At 29.7% G+C, this 23,156-nt stretch overlaps 3 protein-coding genes across 4 annotated transcripts in view; 1 reads left to right on the top strand and 2 right to left on the bottom strand.

Annotated features, from left to right (window-relative positions):
* The window catches only part of LOC145314518 (piwi-like protein Ago3), a 366,650-nt gene that overhangs the window by 63,486 nt on the left and 280,008 nt on the right, over positions 1-23,156 (bottom strand). The gene's annotated exons all lie outside the window — the stretch shown is intronic.
* Positions 1-23,156, top strand: part of LOC145314519 (uncharacterized) — a 101,679-nt gene that overhangs the window by 21,152 nt on the left and 57,371 nt on the right. Inside the window, exons 2-3 of the mRNA XM_080154454.1 lie at positions 8,417-8,500; positions 12,138-12,237. Of these exons, the coding sequence (XP_080010580.1) occupies positions 8,430-8,500; positions 12,138-12,237 (171 nt within the window). The 5' untranslated portion in view covers positions 8,417-8,429. The remainder of the gene's footprint in view (positions 1-8,416; positions 8,501-12,137; positions 12,238-23,156) is intronic.
* LOC145314521 (uncharacterized) lies at positions 8,846-11,045 on the bottom strand. The gene is made up of 5 exons (XM_080154456.1): positions 10,930-11,045; positions 10,438-10,562; positions 9,923-10,038; positions 9,617-9,693; positions 8,846-9,085 (listed from the first exon to the last, which is right to left on the bottom strand). The coding sequence occupies exons 2-5, from the start codon at positions 10,557-10,559 to the stop codon at positions 8,978-8,980; spliced, it is 423 nt and encodes a 140-aa protein (XP_080010582.1). The 5' UTR covers positions 10,560-10,562; positions 10,930-11,045; the 3' UTR covers positions 8,846-8,977.

Here is a 23,156-nt window from a genome sequence, read left to right as displayed (position 1 = left end):
TCCCTGCATCCCTGAAGTCTCGTGCATTTTGATTAGGTATGCCAGTTCTTATTTCCTTATTATTCCCATCATCTTAGGGTATGCAATCAAAACCACAAACAAACTGGTTTTTATCATAAAGCATTTTTAGCTACGTTGTGTAAAATTTAAACACAATTTTTAATTAATCTTTTCTTTATTATGCAATTGTAAAACTTTGACACACATTATTAAGAAATTCCTTTGATCTAAAATAATAGTTTATTTTTGCTAATATAAAGTGCTATTTTGTAAAAAAAATCAAGGAATACCGCATTTTAATATAATTTGATTTTGTTGAAATTCAGAAATTCTGGTTTGATGACTAGAGTTTATATTGGATTGGGGTTGTAAATAAGGTAATTGTTAAAAGAATTGTTCGATCATTAAAGTGGCATGTTTTTTATCCTGCTATTTATTAATTTGAAAATTATTCTGCTTTATAAGAACAGCAATCTCTTTAAAAAAAATGTTGAAGCTTCCGAGATGCACTGCATATGTATTATATTGGGTGAGGATAGGTAAATGTAACATAAATTAATCTTCTCTTAAAATTTCAAGCTAGTCTTCTGTGGTTTGAGTTTCTTAGAAATATGTTTTCTAACTTCGGATTCTTTTTAAAAAGATTATTCATCTTCCATTGGCATATTCCTCACTCCCTAGGAGTTATACAATTATTTTTTATTCGTTTTTCTTGCAATGCCGATCGCGTCCAAAAGTTGCGAAGTCAGGAAATGTGTAAGCATTAAGTAATGTAATAAACCTTAAAAGTCTTATTGCATTTGTTAAGTGGATTTGGTGTTGAAGACAGACTTGTAGAGTAGCTTCTCTTAGAAAAGCACTATTCAAGCATAGAAGATTCTCTAGACATTTCATAATGGAAGTTTCTGTCTGTCTATATTTCCCACATTTCTAGTTACGTTTTATTTTATTCTTTTTTAATAGAGAGAGGATAATTTAATATTTCTTCGGCAGAGTCGTTTATCCATGGAAAATTTATTAGAAACAATTTTTATGGGCAGTGTAACTGTGTATTTGACCCGTGTAATGTAAATATGCAATATTTTTATTCGCGGATTTACTCCCGTTTCTTCAGCGATACAGGAAAATATAGATAAATAAATCTCTACTCTACTCTTTTTTGCAAAGAAAATGAAGTAAAATGTCACTCAAAACTATTTTTTTGCCTACGACTTTTGCACCTTACATTTTTTCTTATCTCTATACTAAAGTAACAGGGTGTCTGTGTGATTTTTCTGTCTTTACCAAAGGATCTTTTTATTCGCTGAACTGATTTGGTTCTCCTTTACAATTTAACTTCTCATAGGGTCTGGTAAGGTGAAAACTATTTCCCATCCCCTAAAAAAGTGGTAAGACGAATTTTTTCTCTCTGGTCGTTATCCTGCCTCGTACTATTTTATTTTAGGAGAATATTTAATAATTTATCTTTTAGCTCTCATTGACATATCCCCTATTTCCTGTGTTTCCTTCCACATGTTCTCCTTTCATATGAACCATAAAATTAGAATTTAATCATCAAATTTATAACAGTTTAAATTAGAATTTGTTTTACTGTATTATTCTGCAAATTACTGTTAGCAATATCTTTCAAATTTATTGTTAATTGCGGATAATAGATTTCTTCTATTGATTTTTAACATATAGTGTTAAAATAATTTTAGTACCGTCTTTTGTTTATTAATAGGTAATCCTTTACTTAAATACTTTTGAAAAGTAAAAATATGTAGGTTAGATTTATAAGATATGTCTATTTTTGAAAATCATCATTATTTTAGCAGTCATGTTGAGATTTCTCTAAAAAAAAGATAAAGATTTTCATACTTTTAATATATTTTTTATATTTTGAAGTCAATCTACATAAATCATGGAGAATGTCTTGACACTACTTTTTCATCATTTTGCCAATACCCAGAAGGGAGGGGACACTGGTACAAAATTATTAATAAACATGTTTGTTCTTTGTTGGCTTACAACTTTGCGTAGTTTCATTGATTTTTGAATGATTGGTTCTAAACTAGTAGTGTTTAAACTGTTCAACCAGTAATTATAACTTACAGAGTGTGTAATTTTGTTTTTCATCAATTGATTTCTATCCCTCTTTTTAGAAGGTAATAGAACTAATGTAGGAGGTTTAAGTCTGAAATTTTTATTAAGATTTCATAACCCATAAGTTTAAGTAATTAATCCATTATGCAATGGGAAAAATGTATTTTATCAGGAAAATCTATTTACTTAACTGCTTTATTAATAGAGTTACGAATATTTGTCAAAAGTTTCTTTTGGCCAATGAACATCTACTAAATAAATTATCTTATCCGTCCATCCATTTTATGTTATGTTTGTTTCGCAACTTCGAAATGTTGTAATCTTTGGTTTTTTTAATTAAATAAAAAAAAGTAGAATGCATCTTGCAGCAGTCATCATATTACACCTTTTTCATTTCCAAGCAATCTGAATTTTGACATGATGTATGACACCTAATTCATAATATATTGTATCTGTGTGTGTGTGTGTGTGTGTGTGTGTGTGTGTGTGTATGTAATCCAGGAATAAAGGGAATGGTAACTGGAAGATTTATTTGAATTTGAAATTAAATTTTTTTACAACTTTTAGTAACTAGGTATAGTTAAAAATGTCCGTACATAAGCTTGATTGATAAGAATTCCTAATTAATAGATTCATCTGAATTTAAATTGTCTTTAAAGATTCTCTTTAGTAATAAGATCTTTTCTATGACTTACTTTGTCCGTATGTCCATACATTCTGCTGTTTTGGAGAAAAGATTTCTAAAGTAAAATGTTTCTCAAAGTTTAATACCTATCTTGGGAGGGTTCCAAAGATTTATGAATGTGTACTCTACATCCAAGCATGTCCGTCCGTTTGTTTTACGTCTTTAAACTTTGCTTATGTATTAGTAAGTTTCCATAATTTTGTGCAAAATAGAGTTTTACATTGTTGGCCTATCCTTGTATGACTGACTTATGCCTAATATCCAGTTAAATAGTTGCATGGTTTGTCGTTCTTATGACATGAGCCCATAGTCTCTCAGGGACATAGGGATTGATATGTAGTTTTTATATGCAGGCATGAATAGACAGATTTAATTTAACTTATTTGGGATTGCATTATTGTATTGAACTTTTTATTATCATGTTTCCTAGAAAAATGTTTATTTTAAAGCTTTATTGTCCTTTTTACATTATTAATAATCTTTGGTTTTAGTCTAATTGTCAATTTCTTGATCCATTACATGGCCGGATATGTATGTAACAGAACTGTATAGAATACTGTGTGCGTGCACGTTTGTGTGTGTGAGCGTGCGTGCACGTAGTGGTGTGTGTGTGTGTGTGTGTGTGGTGCATCTTTAATCTTCTCATATCATCCCATTTCCTGCACATTTCATAGAGTAAAAGGAAAGAGTAAAAAAACATTTATAAATTTTAGAAACATGAACAATATGTAAATGTTTTATTTTGTCTTGTTTTAATTAAACACATAACTAATTTTTATACGACATACTTTTATTCTTATTTGATTGAAATTTTACTTTCAGTTAAACCAAAAGATAAAAAGTTGATAATTTACTTTAGTTCATTCAGCAAAATGCCAATCTTAATTTTATAATTAATTTTAAAATTTACTTCTCTTCTTAACTATTTACTCTTTGGTTTGTAACAGAAGTGATAAGAATCAGAGAAGTATGTTATAATATAGTGTTTAAGCAGTTCAGCTTTAATTTACTCTCAGCTACTTAGCTATTTGTAGTACTCACATGTATAAAGATGGGATACACAGGCAAGAATTTTGGTAATAAATCAATTTGTTGCTATTTAAAATCACAAGAGGCTGCGCCCCTAGTCTCTAGGGGCCCTGTATTCTAAAGGACAGAAAGTTGCTTATAAAATAGCTTAAAACTATCTTAAGACATAAATCTAAAAATAAAATAGCCCAAAGCCATCACAGGACCTATATGAAGCTCACTTAAATAGAGAATCGGATCAGTAGTTATTAAGATCCTTCGCTACAGAAAAAAAACACCTTATTACTTTATATTATAGGATAAATGTGTAGGGGACATGTGTGGTATGTGTGCTAGATTCGAACCAGCTACCTCCAGAACTGTTAAGATTCCACACTCCTACGCTTTTCTGTCTAAAGCTAAAGCTTCTTTCTAATATTAAGACCTATCTTGACAAATCTACATATTAATATCATTGCATAGGTAATTAATGCCTTTGCATATTCAGCTACCTAAACCTTAAATAATTGTTGGATTGCTTGAACACCTGAATATGATATTGTGGTGCAACTGTTTAACCTCATTAATTTATTTAAACCATTTCAATCAATCTCCATGCAAATTTATGACATTTAAATCAGAGAGGGAGAGCACACTAGTGGTTAAATTCGCGCTTATCTTCTCTTCTCCCAATCTTTACCCACCCATTATGAAAGGAAGTTGTTATAAATAAGAATTATAGAAAAATTTGTATTTTATTAAAATTCAAGAACTATAAATTATACCCAAAGTTTTGCCAATTTAAACTACATAAGGTATAACTTTGTTTATCATTATTGGAGATGTGCATCAATTTATCGTTCATTGTCTCATCCTTGGATATAAAGCTGATATTCCAGCACTTCTTATTGCTCTTGTAACTTTTTTCAACTTGGAATTTCAAAACAGTTTTAATATGGGAAAATTAAAATATAAAAATAAGATTAGTTTACTCCAAAATTAAAATAGATTTTTTATATAAGACAGGCACGCAAACAAACCCCGATGTAAACTACTTTTAAAATTGAACAAGTGAAACTTAATTTTCACAACAAACGTAAAATTATTATTAGATTTACAGCTGCTTAAATATTAAACAAGTACGATTACTTCCGTTTTAAACAAAATCTTTTTTTGTCTTAATTGTTTATTGATAAAGGAAAGTTCGATATTTGTTTCATTGCTTCTCTTTTAGTGGTAATAATGGATGTAGAATATACGTGGATATTATGACAGGGGAAACATCGTAAATTTAGCTTGCTAACATGCAACTAATTTATTGGTCAGTTCGTTTATCTAGAAAGAGGGAAGGGGATAGGGTAAAGGAGGTGTGAGGAAGGATCATTAGTTAAGCCCACTGCGAGTTTCACTTTATTAGAGAACATGGAAATCTGGTGTAAAATCCAAGAAATAACATATCCCTTGTGGTAATGCTAATCTATGCAATTCACTTTAATTGTCTGTCCGTATTAATATAGAAATTTACTTAGAGGTGCTATCAGATATAAAAGTATATGTGTCTGAAGTTGCTTTGATATTATATTTTCAAGCAGTACCTTCTTTATGCTCTAAAAACTGTTTGATACTTTAGAACATTGTGAGTCTTGCATTGATAAGCTCCGTATTCAAAATAGTCTAAAACCATTCCAGAACTCATGTGAAGCTTTCCTAAAATTGAAATCTAAAGTGTTTCATTAGTTGTCGATATCGTAAGCAAAAAAACAAAAATCGGGCTATTTTATTTAATAGGATTGTTATGTCCTCAATACATTGGTACTCTGTCTACTCATGACGTCATACTTACCAACAGAAAAACTTGTATAGTAGCTTCGCTTCTTCACTATGTGTAAATATAATCCTATATAATAAACAACTAACTAAAGTGTGTAATATAGTAAAATCAGAAAATTAATCATATATTTTTATACATTTTATATAGCTTTAGAAATCATGAAAAGGAAAGAGAGAGATTATGTGTGTTATTAAATAAATAAATAACATAAATCCTTGGTTAACAAAGACAATAATGTCCATAAGAAGTGTAGAATTAACTAGCCGTTGTTTAAAAGAAAAAATTAGGATATGAACTTAATTTTTTTGCAGTCAATAAATAACCATAATTTAAAATTTCTTAAGCTAATTAAAATTCTGGAAGTTTAGATTATTGACGGACATAGAATAAGGAGGAATAGAAATGAAAACCTCAAATATTTTAGGGAATATTGAAGAAAAGTTGCACTTGCGCAATAAAAACATAATATGAAACTTGAATGGTACACATGTCAAGTTGGGACAAAACTGAAATAATATCTTTTTAATGAAAATATATCGAAAAGTATTAGATTTTTCCTCTAACTTTATGTCTCTACTGCATAGAAATTAAATTTATGTTTATCTAATATTGTTTACATTTCACCACTGTCAATGTACTTTATGACGCAACTTGTGAATCACTCGATTATGAAATGTAAACGTAACTTGCGTATAACTCAACAATTAATAAAATAATTTATGATAATAATTGAAATTAAAATACTTAAAAATATATAATTGGATATAAACACCTTGAAAGAATTAAAAATCAGCTGCTAAGGATTTTTTGTAAACAAATTCATATGCAACCCTAATACAAATGCCGTGATCATTATTTCTTAACCAAATATTTTTAAAGTCATTTTTTTACTAAATTCATGTTGAAATGAATTTTGTTTAAAGTTTTGCTAATACTATAAGGTTTTAATCCATTGTGAATAGGACAAATATGGCTGGACGATTGGCTGTATGGCTTTTAGTATACTATTAAAAAAGGCATTTATTTTTCATATCATTTCTCGATAATATCTTAAATCATATGATTTTACTACAAGCCTTGTAGCCATTTAGGGCTTTCAAAAGTTCCAATTTTATTTCAGGCTAGCCAGGCAGAATCTTCTACCTGGATTCTATTCTATACTTTATCTTCTTTGTTGACGGACCTGCATAGTTTTAGAAGGGAGCGAGGGGACAATATGCTGTTTATTACACTAGTCCCCTAATTTTTATAATAACGTTTTCTTATTCGTTGGCTTAACAACTTTGGGAACTACTATTAGATTTTATTGGTTTGTTCATTATGTTGAATGTCCTAAAGTTTCAACCACCCATTGTAATCTACAGAAGGAGTAATTTTGTGTATAATTATTTGGAATCTACAACAATTTATTAACTATTTTCTTATCCCTTTAGATTCCTGAATTTTAGAGTAGCTGCGCTACTAAAAAGGGGAACGATATATACACTGATTTATTATGGTAAGGGTTTTATATTGATAAATATGAAGGGAGCGTAGTTGAAAATAAAAGAGAACAAGGATAACATAACTCAAAGTAAAAAATTCCATATTAAATACTTTTACAGAGAAGATTTATCTATTTTTAAGTTGTTAACAACAGGAACTAGCTGAAAATACAAATATTATGTTAATTGTATGCTTATACATCTTTTAGTATACAACTCGACTGACGTATAGACCCTAACTGTAGAAACAGCTTTGCTTATAAAATGGAGTGAATTCATCTTTTTAAACCATCGAACCATGGCGAGTATAGAAAGAGAAATTTTCCGCCTCACAACTAAATGGAGGCACATTTATAGTGTGTGTGTTTGTGTGAGTGTGTGTGTGTTTGCTCTATTTAGTATTTTGATGATAATAATTTTATAGAAATGCAATTGTAAACATTTTTACGAATTAGATAAGAATTAAAGCATTGGTAATTTGGTAAAATAAAAATAAAGAGTATGATTCAGTAATTTTATTTTATTAAAAAATGTAGCAGAATTGGATATAAAGTTGTTAAATTATAGGTTTAGGGTTGTTTTTAATGGGGTAGTGGATATAAAGAAATGAGATCAAAGGACGTAAGTCAAATAAACTCCCTAAAAAATAGTAAAAGCTTCACAGTCACTTTAAATAAATATTTTTGAGCGTTATATTTATTGTAATTTAGTTTAGATGTTTAAAAAATCATTTCTCCATATTCTTTTACTTTTTCACTCATTGGTAAAAAGGAGCGCATAACTTGTATGTTATTAGAAAGATTTATTTATCTATTATTGACATATCCCTCCAGCCTTGAATATTACTGCAATTAGTTGAAGTGCAATTATTAATAAGAAATCAGAGCTTGTAGAGTATTCAAGCATTTATATCAAGAATAGTATTATCACAAGCGTAGCATAAACATGAATAAAGATTATGCTTTTTGAGCTTATACAGAACCGCACTTTTTTCTGCTGCAAGTGTACTTTCTTTGTGGGGGTTAACTGACCATTGGACGGATGTACCTCAATTATACAGTAGTTGCGCAAATAAAAGGTCATGGATAGAAAAATTCATGAAATTTTATTATGTTACATCATATTCTAATTAGACTAAAACATATGAAAAACAAAATTGTAAGATTATCCTTGAAATTTGTTAATCTCATAATTTCTAAGGTGGCAGGCCCAAAAATTCTTCAATATAATTTCTTAAATTTATTTATTTCGTAAATCTTCGAATATTTTGGAAAAATTGTCCAAATTAAAAATGTTAATATTTCATTTTCTATTATGTTTCAGGTATGGTTGAAAGATGACCAGTAACCGGATACAGCGAATCAGGCTGGTCAGACCAGAATCTGGAGGATTTGGATTCTACATCAGGTAATAAAATAACATTGTTCATATGTAGCCACTTTCCTTTGAAAAAATAATTAGTAGGGTTGGGAAAGTATGGCTTCGAAACCAATTAATATCTTCTGGATTAGAACTGGTTCTCATCCATACTGAAAAACTCTGTATATCATTGTATTACAGACAATTTCCACAAATATTAAAATAAAAACATAAAATTAATATCACTTTTGTTAGCCCGTGCCTTCGGCCCCTAGGGTCCAACAAAACTGGTGTTAGTGTTATAATTTTTTATTTTAATATCCGCGAAAAGCTGTCAATAATACGTTGGGAAAAAATACTATTGAAAAACGTACAAGCAAAAAGTAAACATGATTCAAAATGCTTTAATCGGATTTATTATTATTAGTTAAAAAGTTAAAAAGAAATTTACAAAAAGTATATTTGAAATTGAAAATCATTTTCTAAGTAGTTCAGTAGAATAGGGTCGAAATTTTTATAATAGGTTTAGTTTTTCTCTTCATTATCTTGTTTGTTTCCCTTATTCTTATTCTTTTTTCCAGGCCTTCTTCTAAAAGGTGTTCCATCCTCGCATTTGCATTTGTTCCATTTGATCTTGAAAACAAGAAAATATTATTTCCATAGTAAGGTGTAGATTAGATCTAGGAATAAGGTATAAGGTATAGCCAAAAAGCGAAATAAATACAAAATAATACTTTTGGGACATATTAAAAGGTCGTCTTTATTAAGAAGTGTTGCCCCCCAAATCACAAAAAAATCAGCTGACATTACCCAATATTTTTTTTCGAATCAATGTAGGTATTTATTAGTTTTAGCTGGATCAGATTCCTATAAGGTTTTTAAGCCATGAAATCATATATTTGCTGCTAGTTTACTATTTTGCTTATATAAGTATTTTAGGCGAAATTTTTTAACCATCTGCCTTTATCTTTCCAGATTTTCATTCTGCCAATTAATTATTAATTTTTAAGCAGCAAGAAAATTTACAATTCACTCGACACACACGTGCCACAATTTGAATAATTCACTAATCAGCTACTCTTTTAAAATATCCGCCACCACAGCCAATTGCAGTATAAAAAGGCATCTAAAAATTCCTGATTATTTTATTGTATTAAACATTACTTTGTAGGAACCATCTTTGCACAGAGGTGTAGACAAATATCCATCCATAATTGCATCTGATCCATCTGGGCATGCTCCTAAATCATTATAATTCATTTTATTTTTTGTTGGTAAAAAATCCATCTGTAGAGTACAATTAGTGGTTTAAAGGTTTGAGCCAACCAATCAAAATTCAATAAAAGTCCCCGCGATTGTTAAACCAACTAAAATGGAAACGTTGTTATAATATTTTTGGGACAAGTGTAATTAACAGCCCAATGTTCCCCTGAACAATTATAGCATGCTGTATGTGCATGGGCAGTATACCTGGACACACTGGATAATTTCCATCCTTACAGCTTGGTTCTATTACAGGTTCAGATCCATCTTGGCACACACATACTGGCTTTGACATATCTTCACAGTGGTGTCTGTGGATCTTGCTAAATTTATATTTATCCTTTGATTTTTTAATATTAATTAGATATTTCCTTGAAATCAGTTGAGTAGATAAACTTTATTTAATAATTCCAAATAATTTGATTAAATATAATATTGAATACATAGGAACTAACAAAAAAAAAGTTTTAAAAAAGAGATTGCAAACTTATTAACAACGTGGATATTATCAGTAACATAAATAAAATGACATCATCTAAGATACCTGCCATACTAGAATTTAGTGGTAATTAGACAATAACTAAATTCTCACAAGAAAGTAAGATTGAGTTCATTTATATGGGGGGTTATCTAATGTATATTGTAAATTTTTTGGGTGGGTAAACACCCTTTACCCTTTACCCTTGGACGTCCTTTAAATGAGTAATGTAAATAAATCTTACAAGGTCGTGTCATCACCAGGACATTTACACACAAAATCAGAGCCATCTTTACATGAGAGATTGAAATTGCCATCAGTTGTTAAAACACTGACGACCAATATTGTCAGTAGTGTTTTAATCATTTTCTGAAAAAGGTTTATATATATTTGTTGGTGGTTAAAGCTGAAAAATGTTGATAAAAAAATCAAGAAAAAGTTATTTTTGTAAGAACTTTTTTAGTACTCTACATTGCAACATGTTTTAAAATTTCATATGGCAATTTGAGAACCAAGAAGTCTAACTCAATAATTTTAGCTCTACTTCTTTTGCTTGTGCATTTCTAGGTTAGATAAGGCCTAAATATTAAATGATTATGATCCTATGATGTTAGAGTTATGGGTTAGGGTAAGATCTAAATCAAAGGATAAACTAATTTAGTTGGTAAAAAAATAAGACAAATATATAAATTCTATTATTATAAATTTCTAATTATAAATGTATTTTAACATTTACCTAAGCTAGATAACCCAGAGAGACTGAAATAAAATAATATTGTTCAAAAGAAAATATGTTTGAGAATGAATAATTGTAAAAGCAAAACATTTGTTAGTTATGATTTACAACTTTTTAAAACAATAACTGCTTGAAACAAGGGGAACTAGGGCCATAACATTATAAAATATAAAACTCTTAGAGGAAAGCGAAGCATATTTATTTGATAAATGTCATGTAAAAAAAAACATCAATTATTAAATAAAAAACAAAGAAAAATTAAATTTTCCCAATGAGATCATTAATATGTAAGAGTGAGTGAAGTAAAACTTAGTAGAACACTTTACATGTTGAGAATATTTCAAATATACACTTAAAGAAAGGAGTTTTATTAGGACATTTATATTAAGATATAAAATATCCAAGTTTAGTCTAGTTTAAACTGCTTTCAATGATAAGTTAAAGTGCTATTATTGTGAGTTAAATATGAGATTAAAATGTGTTTGGTATTATTAATATTAGTTCATATTTTCTTCAAACTTTTAACTTAAATAGGTATAATTTATTTTGTTTTATAGAACATATCTCTCTTTCTATCTAATAAATATCTAGCTATCTATTCATACATCTAATTATCTATCTAGGAGAGGAGCCGAGCATGGACTTGGAATCTATATCGCTCAAGTAGTGATTGAAGCTAATGTCTATCTTTCTATCTATATAAATATCCAGCTGTCTATTCATTCATCTGATTATCTATCTATCTAGTGGAGAAGCCGAGCATGGTCTTGGTATCTATATCGCTCAAGTTGAGATTGCTCATGTTTATCTTTCTATCTAGTAATTTAGCAGTCTATCCATACTATTACTACTATCTATCTAGAGGAGGAGCCGAGCATGGACTGGGAATTTATCTCCTAATATTGGGTCATATTCTATTTATTTTATTTTCCAGCTATTTATTCATAAATCTAAATATTTATTTATCTAGGGGAGGAGCCGAACATGGATTGGGAATCTACATTTCCTAAGTAGAGACCGGCACATGTCTATCTTTCTATCTATATAAATATCTAGCTATCTATCAATGCATCTAACTATCTATACTATCTATCTATCTAGGGGAGGAGTCGAACATGGACTGGGAATCTTATCTCCTATTTATAGATTGAAGCTTATGTCTATCTTTCTATCTAAATAACCATATTTCTAACTATCTATCTATCTAGGGGCGGAGCCGAGCATGGACTGGGAATCTATATCTCCCAAGTAGAGATTGGCTCAGAAGCCCATGTCAAAGGCCTCAAGAAAGGAGATCAAATACTCAAGGTAAGGATTTGTTTGTTATTGTACTTAAGAACGAATGATCATAATAACATTCTTTGGATTGTGTCTACTGTGATTTGAAAAAGAAAATTTGAAGCTATCTTTAATTCTTATTTGATTATCACTTTATCCCCTATATATTAAATATAAAATGTTTGAATTCCAAATATTTATGAAATTTAAATTTATGAATGACTAGTTTTTGTCTAAAAGAGTGTCTCTCCCGCCAAAATGGAAAACTCCCATTTAAATTTAACTCAAGCTGAACTAAAATGTTGGTTTTAAAATCAAATAGTAATATTTGATTTTAAAATTAACAAGGTGAAATATTTATGTTTTATAGATAAGGAAATATCAACAGACAAATTCTTCTTTTTTAGCAGCAAAATCTTTAAGATAATATTTTCATTTTTAATTTCCAAATTAAAGTCTTTATAACAGTCGGCTGATTGGTGGAAATTTACAAATAACGTAATTAAAATGTACAACATCTTGATAGATTATTCAAAGAGGATCTTTACGTTTTTCTTCTAACACGTTGTTGTGTGAATCATCGTTTTGCACAAATTGCAAACTATTTTGCTATATTTTACTACATTTAAAAAAAGACATACTCTGAAATAATTTGTTTCTCTTTTTTCATAATTTTCCATTATTACCTAAGTATTTTTAAAATTTGATGACTAATGTGTCAAAAAAAGTTAAACTGTGTCTTCATTGTTATAAAACAAGGATGGATTTTAATAAAAATAATAAGAGAGGAAAAATTTGAAGAAAAACACCCTGTGATGTATTTCTGATAATTATAGACAGTTGAATAGACTTCATTAAAGAATTACTCTTTATACGTCACAATTGTTAGGACTGACAAAGTGAGTTATGTATAATCTACCAGGGATAATAAGGGAAAATATACTGGACGTTAAATTAATTGAAATACTCAATGATGATAAACAAAATTAACCCATCTGAAGATCAAATTTTGACACTACTAGTTTTGAACCAACCAATCACAACTCAATAAAAGAAACCCAAAGGTTTTGAGCCAACGATAATGATAATGTTGTTATAAAACTTTTGGTTCCTGCTTAATATACAGTCCAATGTCCACTTTTCCCTTGATAACCTACACCTCAATAAAAAAGAGAAATAGAATTTAAATGTACCCGCCAAATAATTTTACACTGTTTAACCCATTGATTAATAGAGATAAATTTTTCCTGTAGCTTATTTTACTTGACTTGGAAAACAAATCTTTTATTCAATGTTTCATTTCTAATAAAAGATATCTAAGATTAAACGCCTTGTGTTATTGGATTGTTCGTTTCAGATAAGCCTTTTTATTTCATTTATTATTTAGCTCCTTTTTTTAATGGGATACTTTCAAGCTTTGTTTTATTATTCTGTGGTAAGGCCAAACTTCATTGATTTCTAGCCACAAAATCTACAAATAATTTTGACAAGTTTTAACCCGAGAAAAAAAGTGTCTGGTGCACTTTTATGATTCTAGTAGCCACTCTATAGACAATTAGGTATGTAAGTTTGTAACGGTTAAAAGGCCGCAGTATTAACAAATTCACGTAGGATCGAACAGGAACGTCCAAGTGAGGGGGGTAAAGAGGTGTTTACCACCCTAAAACGAATTTGAGGTTACCACCTTTACCAAATTTACCTTCAGGGGATATATACTCAATAGGAACTAACCTCATGTTGAGAATTGAAATAAAAGCTTAGACGTCTTTGCTCAGGAAGCCTAAATGCATCAGATGATACTTTTTACCTAGTTGCTTTAAGTTGCTGTTTATATTTGGCATATATTAATAAACTTTTATTTAAGCTGTGAAAACTGCAATGCTTGTTAAATGATTATCCTTGTTCGTTTAAATTATGTCTAGTTAATTTCAAAGCAAACTTATGATGCATTAAATATTATTGTTTTGTTATATTTAAAATGCATACTTTAAGCCTTTTTTAATTTGTCTTTGTTAACTTATACAAATGGTGATACTAAAGGTCTTAACCAAACGCAAATTTGTGTTTAATAATAATACAAGCAAAGGGTAATATCCTCTTAGAAATATTTTTTTCAAGTTTAAAAATTTGAGTACCCCCCTGACAGAACTATGAACTCTGGCCGCGGCGCTCGGCACCCTTGCCTGCCTAGCCGCAGCGCTCGGCTCCCTAGCCTAAAACCTAACCTAAAATAGTTGTTCTGTTGGGGGGGGGGGGGAGGGAGGGTGGTACTCAAATTTTCAAAATTGAAAAAAATAGGAGAAAGCAAAGGTATTCTATAATAATAAAAAGTGTATCGTATACTCTATCTAAAAGCACAATTAAACATGATTTGATTTACACCTTCATCATAACTTGGATTTTTAATACTAAATAATTTTCTCCATCTGGCATTCCACTTAGAATTAATCACCCTTATGGGTTGTGGGGCAGCCATTAATAAAAAAATATTGAGCTACGCTAATGACAGATTTGAGATATTTGATTTTGAGAGCCATATTGGTAGATAATCTTAAGTGACACTTACTTGAAGCTTTGCAGAGTTCTGTCTTTCATGCAAATGTTATTGGGGTGTGCACATAAAATAACCAGATATAACTCGAATATAGGTTGATGTTCTATTATTTTTTGGTAAAGTTTTTATGTACTCTATTCGGGTATAGTCCCTTTCGTGACAACGCCTTTTAAGGGGCGTTTCGTCGTATTTTCACAATAGCTTTTGATAGATTATTTTAAGTTAGGTTTGGTGATTTCCACGTAGGGTTAGAGCCCCCAGCAGGGGCTAGAAATAGTAAAAAATCTACTGTGAAAATACGATGGAACGCCTTTATACAATTTTTTGTTTTGTTAAACATCTTTGTACATTGTTTGAGGTATCTGTCCGCTATTCTAATAAATAATATTATATAGATGGTATAAACACCTATATAATGTGTTTGTGTAATATCTATATGTAACAGTTAGAGGTGTCTGCACGCTATTCTAATAATATTATATATATGGTATAAACACCTATATAATGTGTTTGTATAATATCTATATGTAACAGTTAGAGGTGTCTGCACGCTATTCTAATAATATATATATGGTATAAACACCTATATAATGTGTTTGTATAATATCTATATGTAACAGTTAGAGGTGTCTGCACGCTATTCTAATAATATTATATAGATGGTATAAACACCTATATAATGTGTTTGTATAATATCTATATGTAACAGTTAGAGGTGTCTGCACGCTATCCTATCCTCATTTTAAATTCTGATAACTATAAGTTTTGCCTAACATGCTACCTATACATTTTAAATAATTTTAAACAAATTACTTTTTTCAAAAAAAAATAGTTTCTCATAAATTGATTGATCGATAAACCATTGTTTTAAGAGTTTTAACTTAAAGTGCTATAAAGTAGACAGAGACACTTTTGTACTATGACTTATCAAGCTAATACCTTCCATGGAATATGAGTATGGCAGGTGTCCAAGTTATAGTCAAATGTATTTTTATTGACTCCCTGAGCAGTATGTTTTAAGCCCGCTTTGGTTGGTTTGATATTGTAAAATAAAAAAAAAACATATAAGATCCAAATGCTTTGCTTTTTACGTATAATGGAACCAATTTAAGGAAATAAACACAGACTACCTTATTTGTTTTGTTTTATTAAGTAACTTGTCTATAATCAATAAATGTAAAATAGATGTATCACCCTTGTTGGTCTATTAGACACAGTAATCAGTCTAACTTAATAATAAATTTCTAGCATTCAAAACATAATCTATTAACGTTAGCTGTCACATAAGATATTTAGATAAAAGCTTTATCCTATAAAATTAAATTGAAAAACAAAAAAAAACTTTATTAAAAAAGAGTACATTTTAAAACCAATAATGTGGTCAGATTGATTCTACATTGCGTTCTTATTGGTCCAATTATAGGATTAATCATCTAGACACTCTATATTAATAACATGTCATAATCTTTTTTAGATTATCACATAAGGCCTATGACACAATTTTAAGATGTGAATTTCTTCTTATTTAAGACACTTGTTAAATATTTATCAACACTAGTTATGACCACAAATCACTTCCCTAAACATTAGATAATTGATGGATAACTTTGTGAACCTTTTTAGATAATGATAACTATAATTACATAGATCTGTTATTTCTGTCATTTCAGATAAAAATATTAAAAATAAGGATGACAACATACATAATGGCGAAGCTCTGGACAATAAAATCATTAACAAAGCAAGGATTTTGCTTCTTTTACTATTTTTCATAATTTTTAAAATGCAAAATATCTATAAACATAGATACTCTAATCTTTTAAAAGCCGACTCAATCGTCATATTAGTTAACATTTTAATATCTCATTCTCTTTTAAATGATTATTCTATACAATCAAAAACTATATCACTTGCGCCAAATTAAAGAAAGGTATAAAGAACAGATAACCGTGTGCAAAGAAAAACTTTGCTTCAAATAAAGATGTTTGTTTTGTTCAGTTTTATAGCCTTAATTACTTATTAAGATTTATTATTGATAATTATGATATCAAGATAAATAATCTTTACAGCTATTAAAGACACGCGATAAATTATTTATCTTCTTTAGTTTAAACTTGATGGGGTGGGGTGGAAAGTCGCCTTTTCCCCACTTTCATTTTTTGTTTAATTATGGGGGGTATTTTTTTCTTGGGTTCGATTTCTCTTTGGAGGGTGGTGGTACCCTCCCCTAAAATAGTTATGAACCTTCCCAGGACTTTTGAGTACCTAGCAACACTGTAAAGGAGAATCATTAAAACATATCCTGAACATGACAAAGTGTCATTAAAAAGTTGTCTGATTATTATGATATCTGACGCAAGTATCATGGCAAATTGTTTTAAAACTACGTATAGTTCTTATTGTAGATAATGGAAAGAAAACGAAGAAGCGGGTTTCGTCATATTTTCATAGTAGCTTTGATTGGTTATTTTACGCTACTTCGTTTTCTTTTCATGATCCCATATTTTATATTGATATTTTCACAGAAAAGAACTAAGCATCTGCGTGATTATTTTATTTTACAAAGAAACAACCAAATTATGAATGGAGACAATTTTTAAAACAATTTTTAAGATGGCAACTTTTCTTTGTATTCTGTCACTGAATTTGTTCGTGTTCTCGTTACATCAATTAGTATGATAGAATGACAGTTAGAGCCATCAACGAATTATTGTTTTCTTATGAAGCTAATGTAATCTACATTATTTTCCGTCCATTTGATTCAAAGCTTCCAATCTAATATATCCCAACCCAAGCTGCGTTATAACTGAAGACGTTAAAATTGCTATGACAGATGCGCTACATTAAAAGTATGACTAGGGGGGAATTTCAAGGCTAACAACCTTTCCATGCAGTCGATTGTTTTCAATAGTTGTGATGTTAGCGCCTTGAGACCTACAATAAAGGTCTATCAACCGTCCAAACGTATTAACGTGTTCAAGTTCCCACAGGGAACTAAAGTCTCTTAAAGCTTCCATTACCGTAACGTAACATAACCTAACTTCAAATACGCATAAGTAGAGTTCCTTTTTTTCAAAAAATATGTGGCCTTATTTTTTTTATAAAGAGAAAAGAATATTTATATTAGTATTAATATTAATAAACAGTGATAAATTTGTGGCTCTAACTGGTAGCAAGTATCCACTATCACGTATTTATGAAAAAAAGCGTAATAAATGTTGAGATGCTTCTGTCCCTTTCGTGAGAAAATTATGCCATTTTACACACAAGAAAAAGATTAACTCATCAATATTTTGCTGCCAACATTTATTTGATTTATGATGTTAAAGCGTTAAGATAAATGAAACATTTTAGTGTTTAGTAGCGTGGCTTCTTTGTATTTAGGGTTTGTCTACTGTATCCTGCTATCAGCTGGATAAGGTATGATAGAAACAGCACACAACACTGACAATTATCATGAAAATATAAAAATTTTAGAAATTCATAAAGCTTTTATAAAATTCCTAGCTGATTTCTTTCTTTGTTTGTGGGCTTTTCAAGTGTTAACAAAAAAAATACTTTTATTGTTGTGATAACATATAAAAATACAGTCTCTACGCTATATATACTGGTTCTCTGCTATCATAAAGTGCAACATAACACAAAAACTTCACTAAATGGTCTTTAATGTGTATGTTTATATTTTCTGAGTGTGTCAATAACTTTCTACAGTGTGTTTTTTTTATGAGAACTTTTTTGAAAGCAATTTTACCCCACTTATAGTTATCAGAATTTAATGATTAACGGCTTATTTTCTTCGTTTTTTATAACCATTTATAGAACATCAAAAAAATATTTCAGTTTTTATTTAAAAAGTAAAGTAAAATCAAAAATTTAAAACTTAGGTGTCAACATCTAAAAAAGGTTTTAGCGCATTTTTCTTAAGCTCAAATCTTCTACCCTTTGCAAGAAAAAAATGGATTTTCAGTAGTCCACTTTGAGGGGCCAGTGTTCCCTCCCTGGTGGAGATATGGCCTTCAAACTTTAACATGTTCTAGTACATGTCCCCAAAAGTATCTGTATCAATGTTTAAGTATGTATCTCAACTTTGAAGCGTTTTGCAGCCATTCTTGCAAAGGTTAGAAGATTTGAGCATGAGAAAAATGCGCTAAAACCATTTTAGATGTTGACACCTAGGTTTTGATTTTTTGATTTTACTGTACTTTTTAAATAAAAACTGAAATATTTTTTTGATGTTCAAATAAATGGTTATAAAAAACGAAGAAAATAAGCCATTAATCATTAAATTCTGATAACTATAAGTAGGGTAAAATTACCTTCAAAAAAGTTCTCATAAAAAAACACACTGTATAACTTTATATGTACTGTTTTCAGTTTGCTTTTCTTACCCATTTAAAGTTCTCATTAGCTTAATTTTGCGGCGCTTCTAACTATCCTTGTTTATTAAAGGGGGGGGGAAGTTCTGCCACTTTCGCGTAAACAGTGTGCAGTGGACTAGGTATTGATTTTAGATTATAGGTTATTTAGGATAAAAGTTTACTTTTGGGTATTAGTTCACGTATATTTAATCATTTTTTGAATAGGTCTCCAGGTTCAGGTGCTGCAGGCTGGAAGGTCGTTTCTGGACAGGTAAAAAAATTAAAAATTTTTGTTTGAAGAGTTAGAGAGCAACTTATAAAACAAAATATGCTTCTTTTTGAATGTTATTAACATATCTGCAGAAAAAATTAAATTCGGCCTCCAGGTTCAGGTGCTGCAGGCCTCCAGGTACACTCTGGACAGGTAAAAATAAAAAAAAATTATTTGAAGAGTTAGAGGTACACTTATTAAACCAAATATGCATCTTTTTGAATGTTATTACCATATTAGAAGAAAAAATGACAATCGGCCTCCAGGTTCAGGTGCTGCAGGCCTCCAGGTACACTCTGGACAGGTAAAAATTAAGTTTTCTTATTTGAAGAGTTAGAGGTACACTTATTTAACCAAATATGCATCTTTATGGATGTTATCATCATTTTTGCAGAAAAATTTAAAATCGGCCTCCAGGTTCAGGTACTGCAGGCCTCCAGGTACACTCTGGACAGGTAAAAATTAAAATTTCTTATTTGAAGAGTTTGATGTACACTTATTTAACCAAATATGCATATTTTTGGATGTTATTACCATATTTGAAGAAAAAATGACAATCGGCTTCCAGGTTCAGGTGCTGCAGGCCTCCAGGTACACTCTGGACAGGTAAAAATCAAAATTTCTTATTTGAAGAGTTAGAGGTACACTTATAAAACAAAATATGCATCTTTTTGGATGTTTTTACTATATTTGAAGGTAAATTGACAATCGGCCTCCAGGTTCAGGTGCTGCAGGCCTCCAGGTACATTCTGGACAGGTAAAAATTTTAAAAAAATTATTTAAAGAGTTAGAGGTAAACTTATTAAACCAAATATGCGTATTTTTGGATGTTATTATCATATTTGAAGGTAAATTGATATTCGGCCTCCAGGTACAGGTGCTGCAGGCCTCCAGATCCATTCTAGACAGGTAAAAATTAAAAAAAAATATTTAAAGGGTTACAGGTACATAAAACCAAATATGCATCTTTTTGGATGTTATTATCATATTTACAGAAAAAATTCAAATTGGACTCTAGTTTCAGGTGCTGCATGCCTCCAGGTACACCCTGGACAGGTAAAAATTAAAATTTCTTATTTGAAGAGTTAGAGGTACACTTATTAATCCAAATATGCGTGTTTTTGGATGTTATTATCATATTTGAAGATAAATTGACAATCAGCCTCCAGGTTCAGGTACTGGAGGCCTCCAGGTCAACTCTGGACAGGCAGATAAAATATTTTTTAATACTTTTTAATTTGGAAACCTTACCTGGATCCTGTTGACTGCTGGTTGTTGGTAGCCAGTTAAAAAATCCTAAATGGTTATTTTTGAATTTATAGGAATGGTTTCTAAAAAGAAAATGGCTAAATTATAATAATTTAGTATAATATAGCATTTAAGGCTTCAGACAGGCTGTAGGCGGCCTCCAAGAGCCTGCTGGACAGGTAAATCAAATGTGTAATCTTTTATTTAAAAGAAAGGTATACTATGTAGAAATAGAAAAGAAACTTTATATAAAAAATTAGAGCATAAAATTTGCAATGTTATCCTAAATAATATTCACATAACTTTCGTCATTTACTTATTTCCAGTGAACAATAAATTTTTCTTCATTTTAGAACTCTGAAAAAAATATTCTACAGATCAAATTATCTTTTTTAAAATATGTACAACTTACATTATCAAAAAGAAATACATTATTTAATAAAATACTGATTTTCTTCATGCAGTGTTAAAGGGACTGTGAACGTAAATTTTTCTCATCTTAATATCAAATTTTAACATTATCTCATTCATAATATCTCACAGATAGAGCAAAACGCGCTTTTGTTTGCTTAAAAAACGGCTTTTTCCGACGATTTTTATAAGGTACGGGGAAAGGAAGAAATTTTCCGTATTATATAAAATGTACATTAAATTGCTTTTTTCTCCCATTATAGCTAAAATTAAACTTTTTCACATAGTTCTAGATTTTTCCTAACAGTTAAGCTGACTTTTAACATAATCCTTGCTTTAATCCAATGTATAGTTACTTAGAAATTGATAAAATAAGCAATATTTTTTTATTGAAAACCAAATACAATAACAAAGCCAGAAACAGGTTTTTTATTAGTATCCAATTAACTTTAAATGGCCCATCTCTCGCCCACCTTTAATTACAAATTTGTAAATAATAAAGACTCAATATTTCTTTATAAACAGTCTGATAAAAGTGTAAACTAATTCTCCAAAGTGGGTTATTTATTGTTCAACACAATAAAAAAGGATATTATTATTTTATATAACCTATGAGATTCAACCCTTTGTAGACAGTGAGGTATTTTTTTGTCAATAATACGAATTTAAAATATGTCTTTATTACCTAATTACTACGTTATAAAAAAACGAATTGGCAATTTTATAGCATAAAATAAATCCTTAACAGTAAGTAAATTGTTTCAACTATATATGACAAGTTAAATATCCCTACAAACATTATAAGAAACAAAAACGTTCAGATTTTCCCTGTTTTTTCCTTTTTCCCTCTCAAAATACCATAAAATCAAGGCATTATTTCTGGATATTTTCGTGAATAGGACATTTTTTGTTGATCAGTGTAGTGAAATGTGCTTAGTAAATGTTAAGATTTGATAATCAGATGAGAAATTTTTACGTTCACACTCCCTTTAAGTGGGCCTAAAAATATTTCAATGATATAATGTTGCGTCTGCAATACATTCAAAGGAATTGAAAAGGATAAACTAAAAAATCTATTGCATCAACTTCACAGATTGACTGGAAATCATTTTTTTTATACTTGAAGCCTAAATAAATCTGATAAAAATGGCCAATATTAGACACACAGACAAACATATATCTTACTACTTAAGGAGATAGTTATTAGACAACACAATATTATCTAGTTATTCAGATGTTCTTAAAAAATCAGCCTCCCTTCCTTTGAATACATACCAACTAGTTCAACATAAAAGTTTTACCTGTCTTCCAAAAGTCTTGTTACAACCATATATCTCACATCTAATAATAATAAAACAAGGATGACAACATCCATAAAAGCGAAGCTCTGATTTGGAAGGACAAACGAACATTAACACATGTTGAGTGTCAGAACTGAATATTAATGCATAGGTCTCTACAAAATTGTAATTAAATTTGTTGAAAACTAATTAATTACATGTTACTGCTTAAGTACATACTGACGTTTTTTAGGACTTGATTATAGAGATTCTTTGTTTATAACACTATACCTAGTGATAGGAATCAGTATTAAAAAAATCAGATGAATAAGATAATTTAAACATTCAAAATTTGTTGTCAAAAAAATATAAAAAAAACAGCTTGTTTTAAATGGTTGTACGGATTTCTTGTAACAATTATAGAGTTGCTGCGCTTTCTAAGTCGTACCTAACTGTTATAGAAATCAGCATGCAAAGTTTGAAATTGATAGAGCAATTTTAACCTGTTTGAATGAACGAAAAGAGCTAACTGTAACGGACAGACCATCCCTAATTACAGAAAAGCTTTGCTTTTACAAATTACCAGTGTATTTCTCCTGAATTTGAAAATTTTAGGGTGATTATTGGATTTTAAAGAGATCCTCTCAAACGTGCAAAGCAATCTGTCAAACTTATACTTCCAACTTTAAAATATATGAAAGAAAATTAAGTACCTGTACACAACTATATACTGGAGTAGAAACATGGCCTCTTCTTTTCTTTCTCCTAAGACAAACAAAAAAAGATTTTTGAGATCTTTTTAGAATATATTAAAACAAAATCACATT

The sequence above is a fragment of the Acartia tonsa genome, chromosome 3, assembly GCF_053477335.1.
Source record: "Acartia tonsa isolate MP-2025a chromosome 3, ASM5347733v1, whole genome shotgun sequence".
NCBI classification, from domain to species: Eukaryota; Metazoa; Arthropoda; class Copepoda; order Calanoida; family Acartiidae; genus Acartia; species Acartia tonsa.
This window is presented reverse-complemented; position numbering and strand designations above follow the sequence as displayed.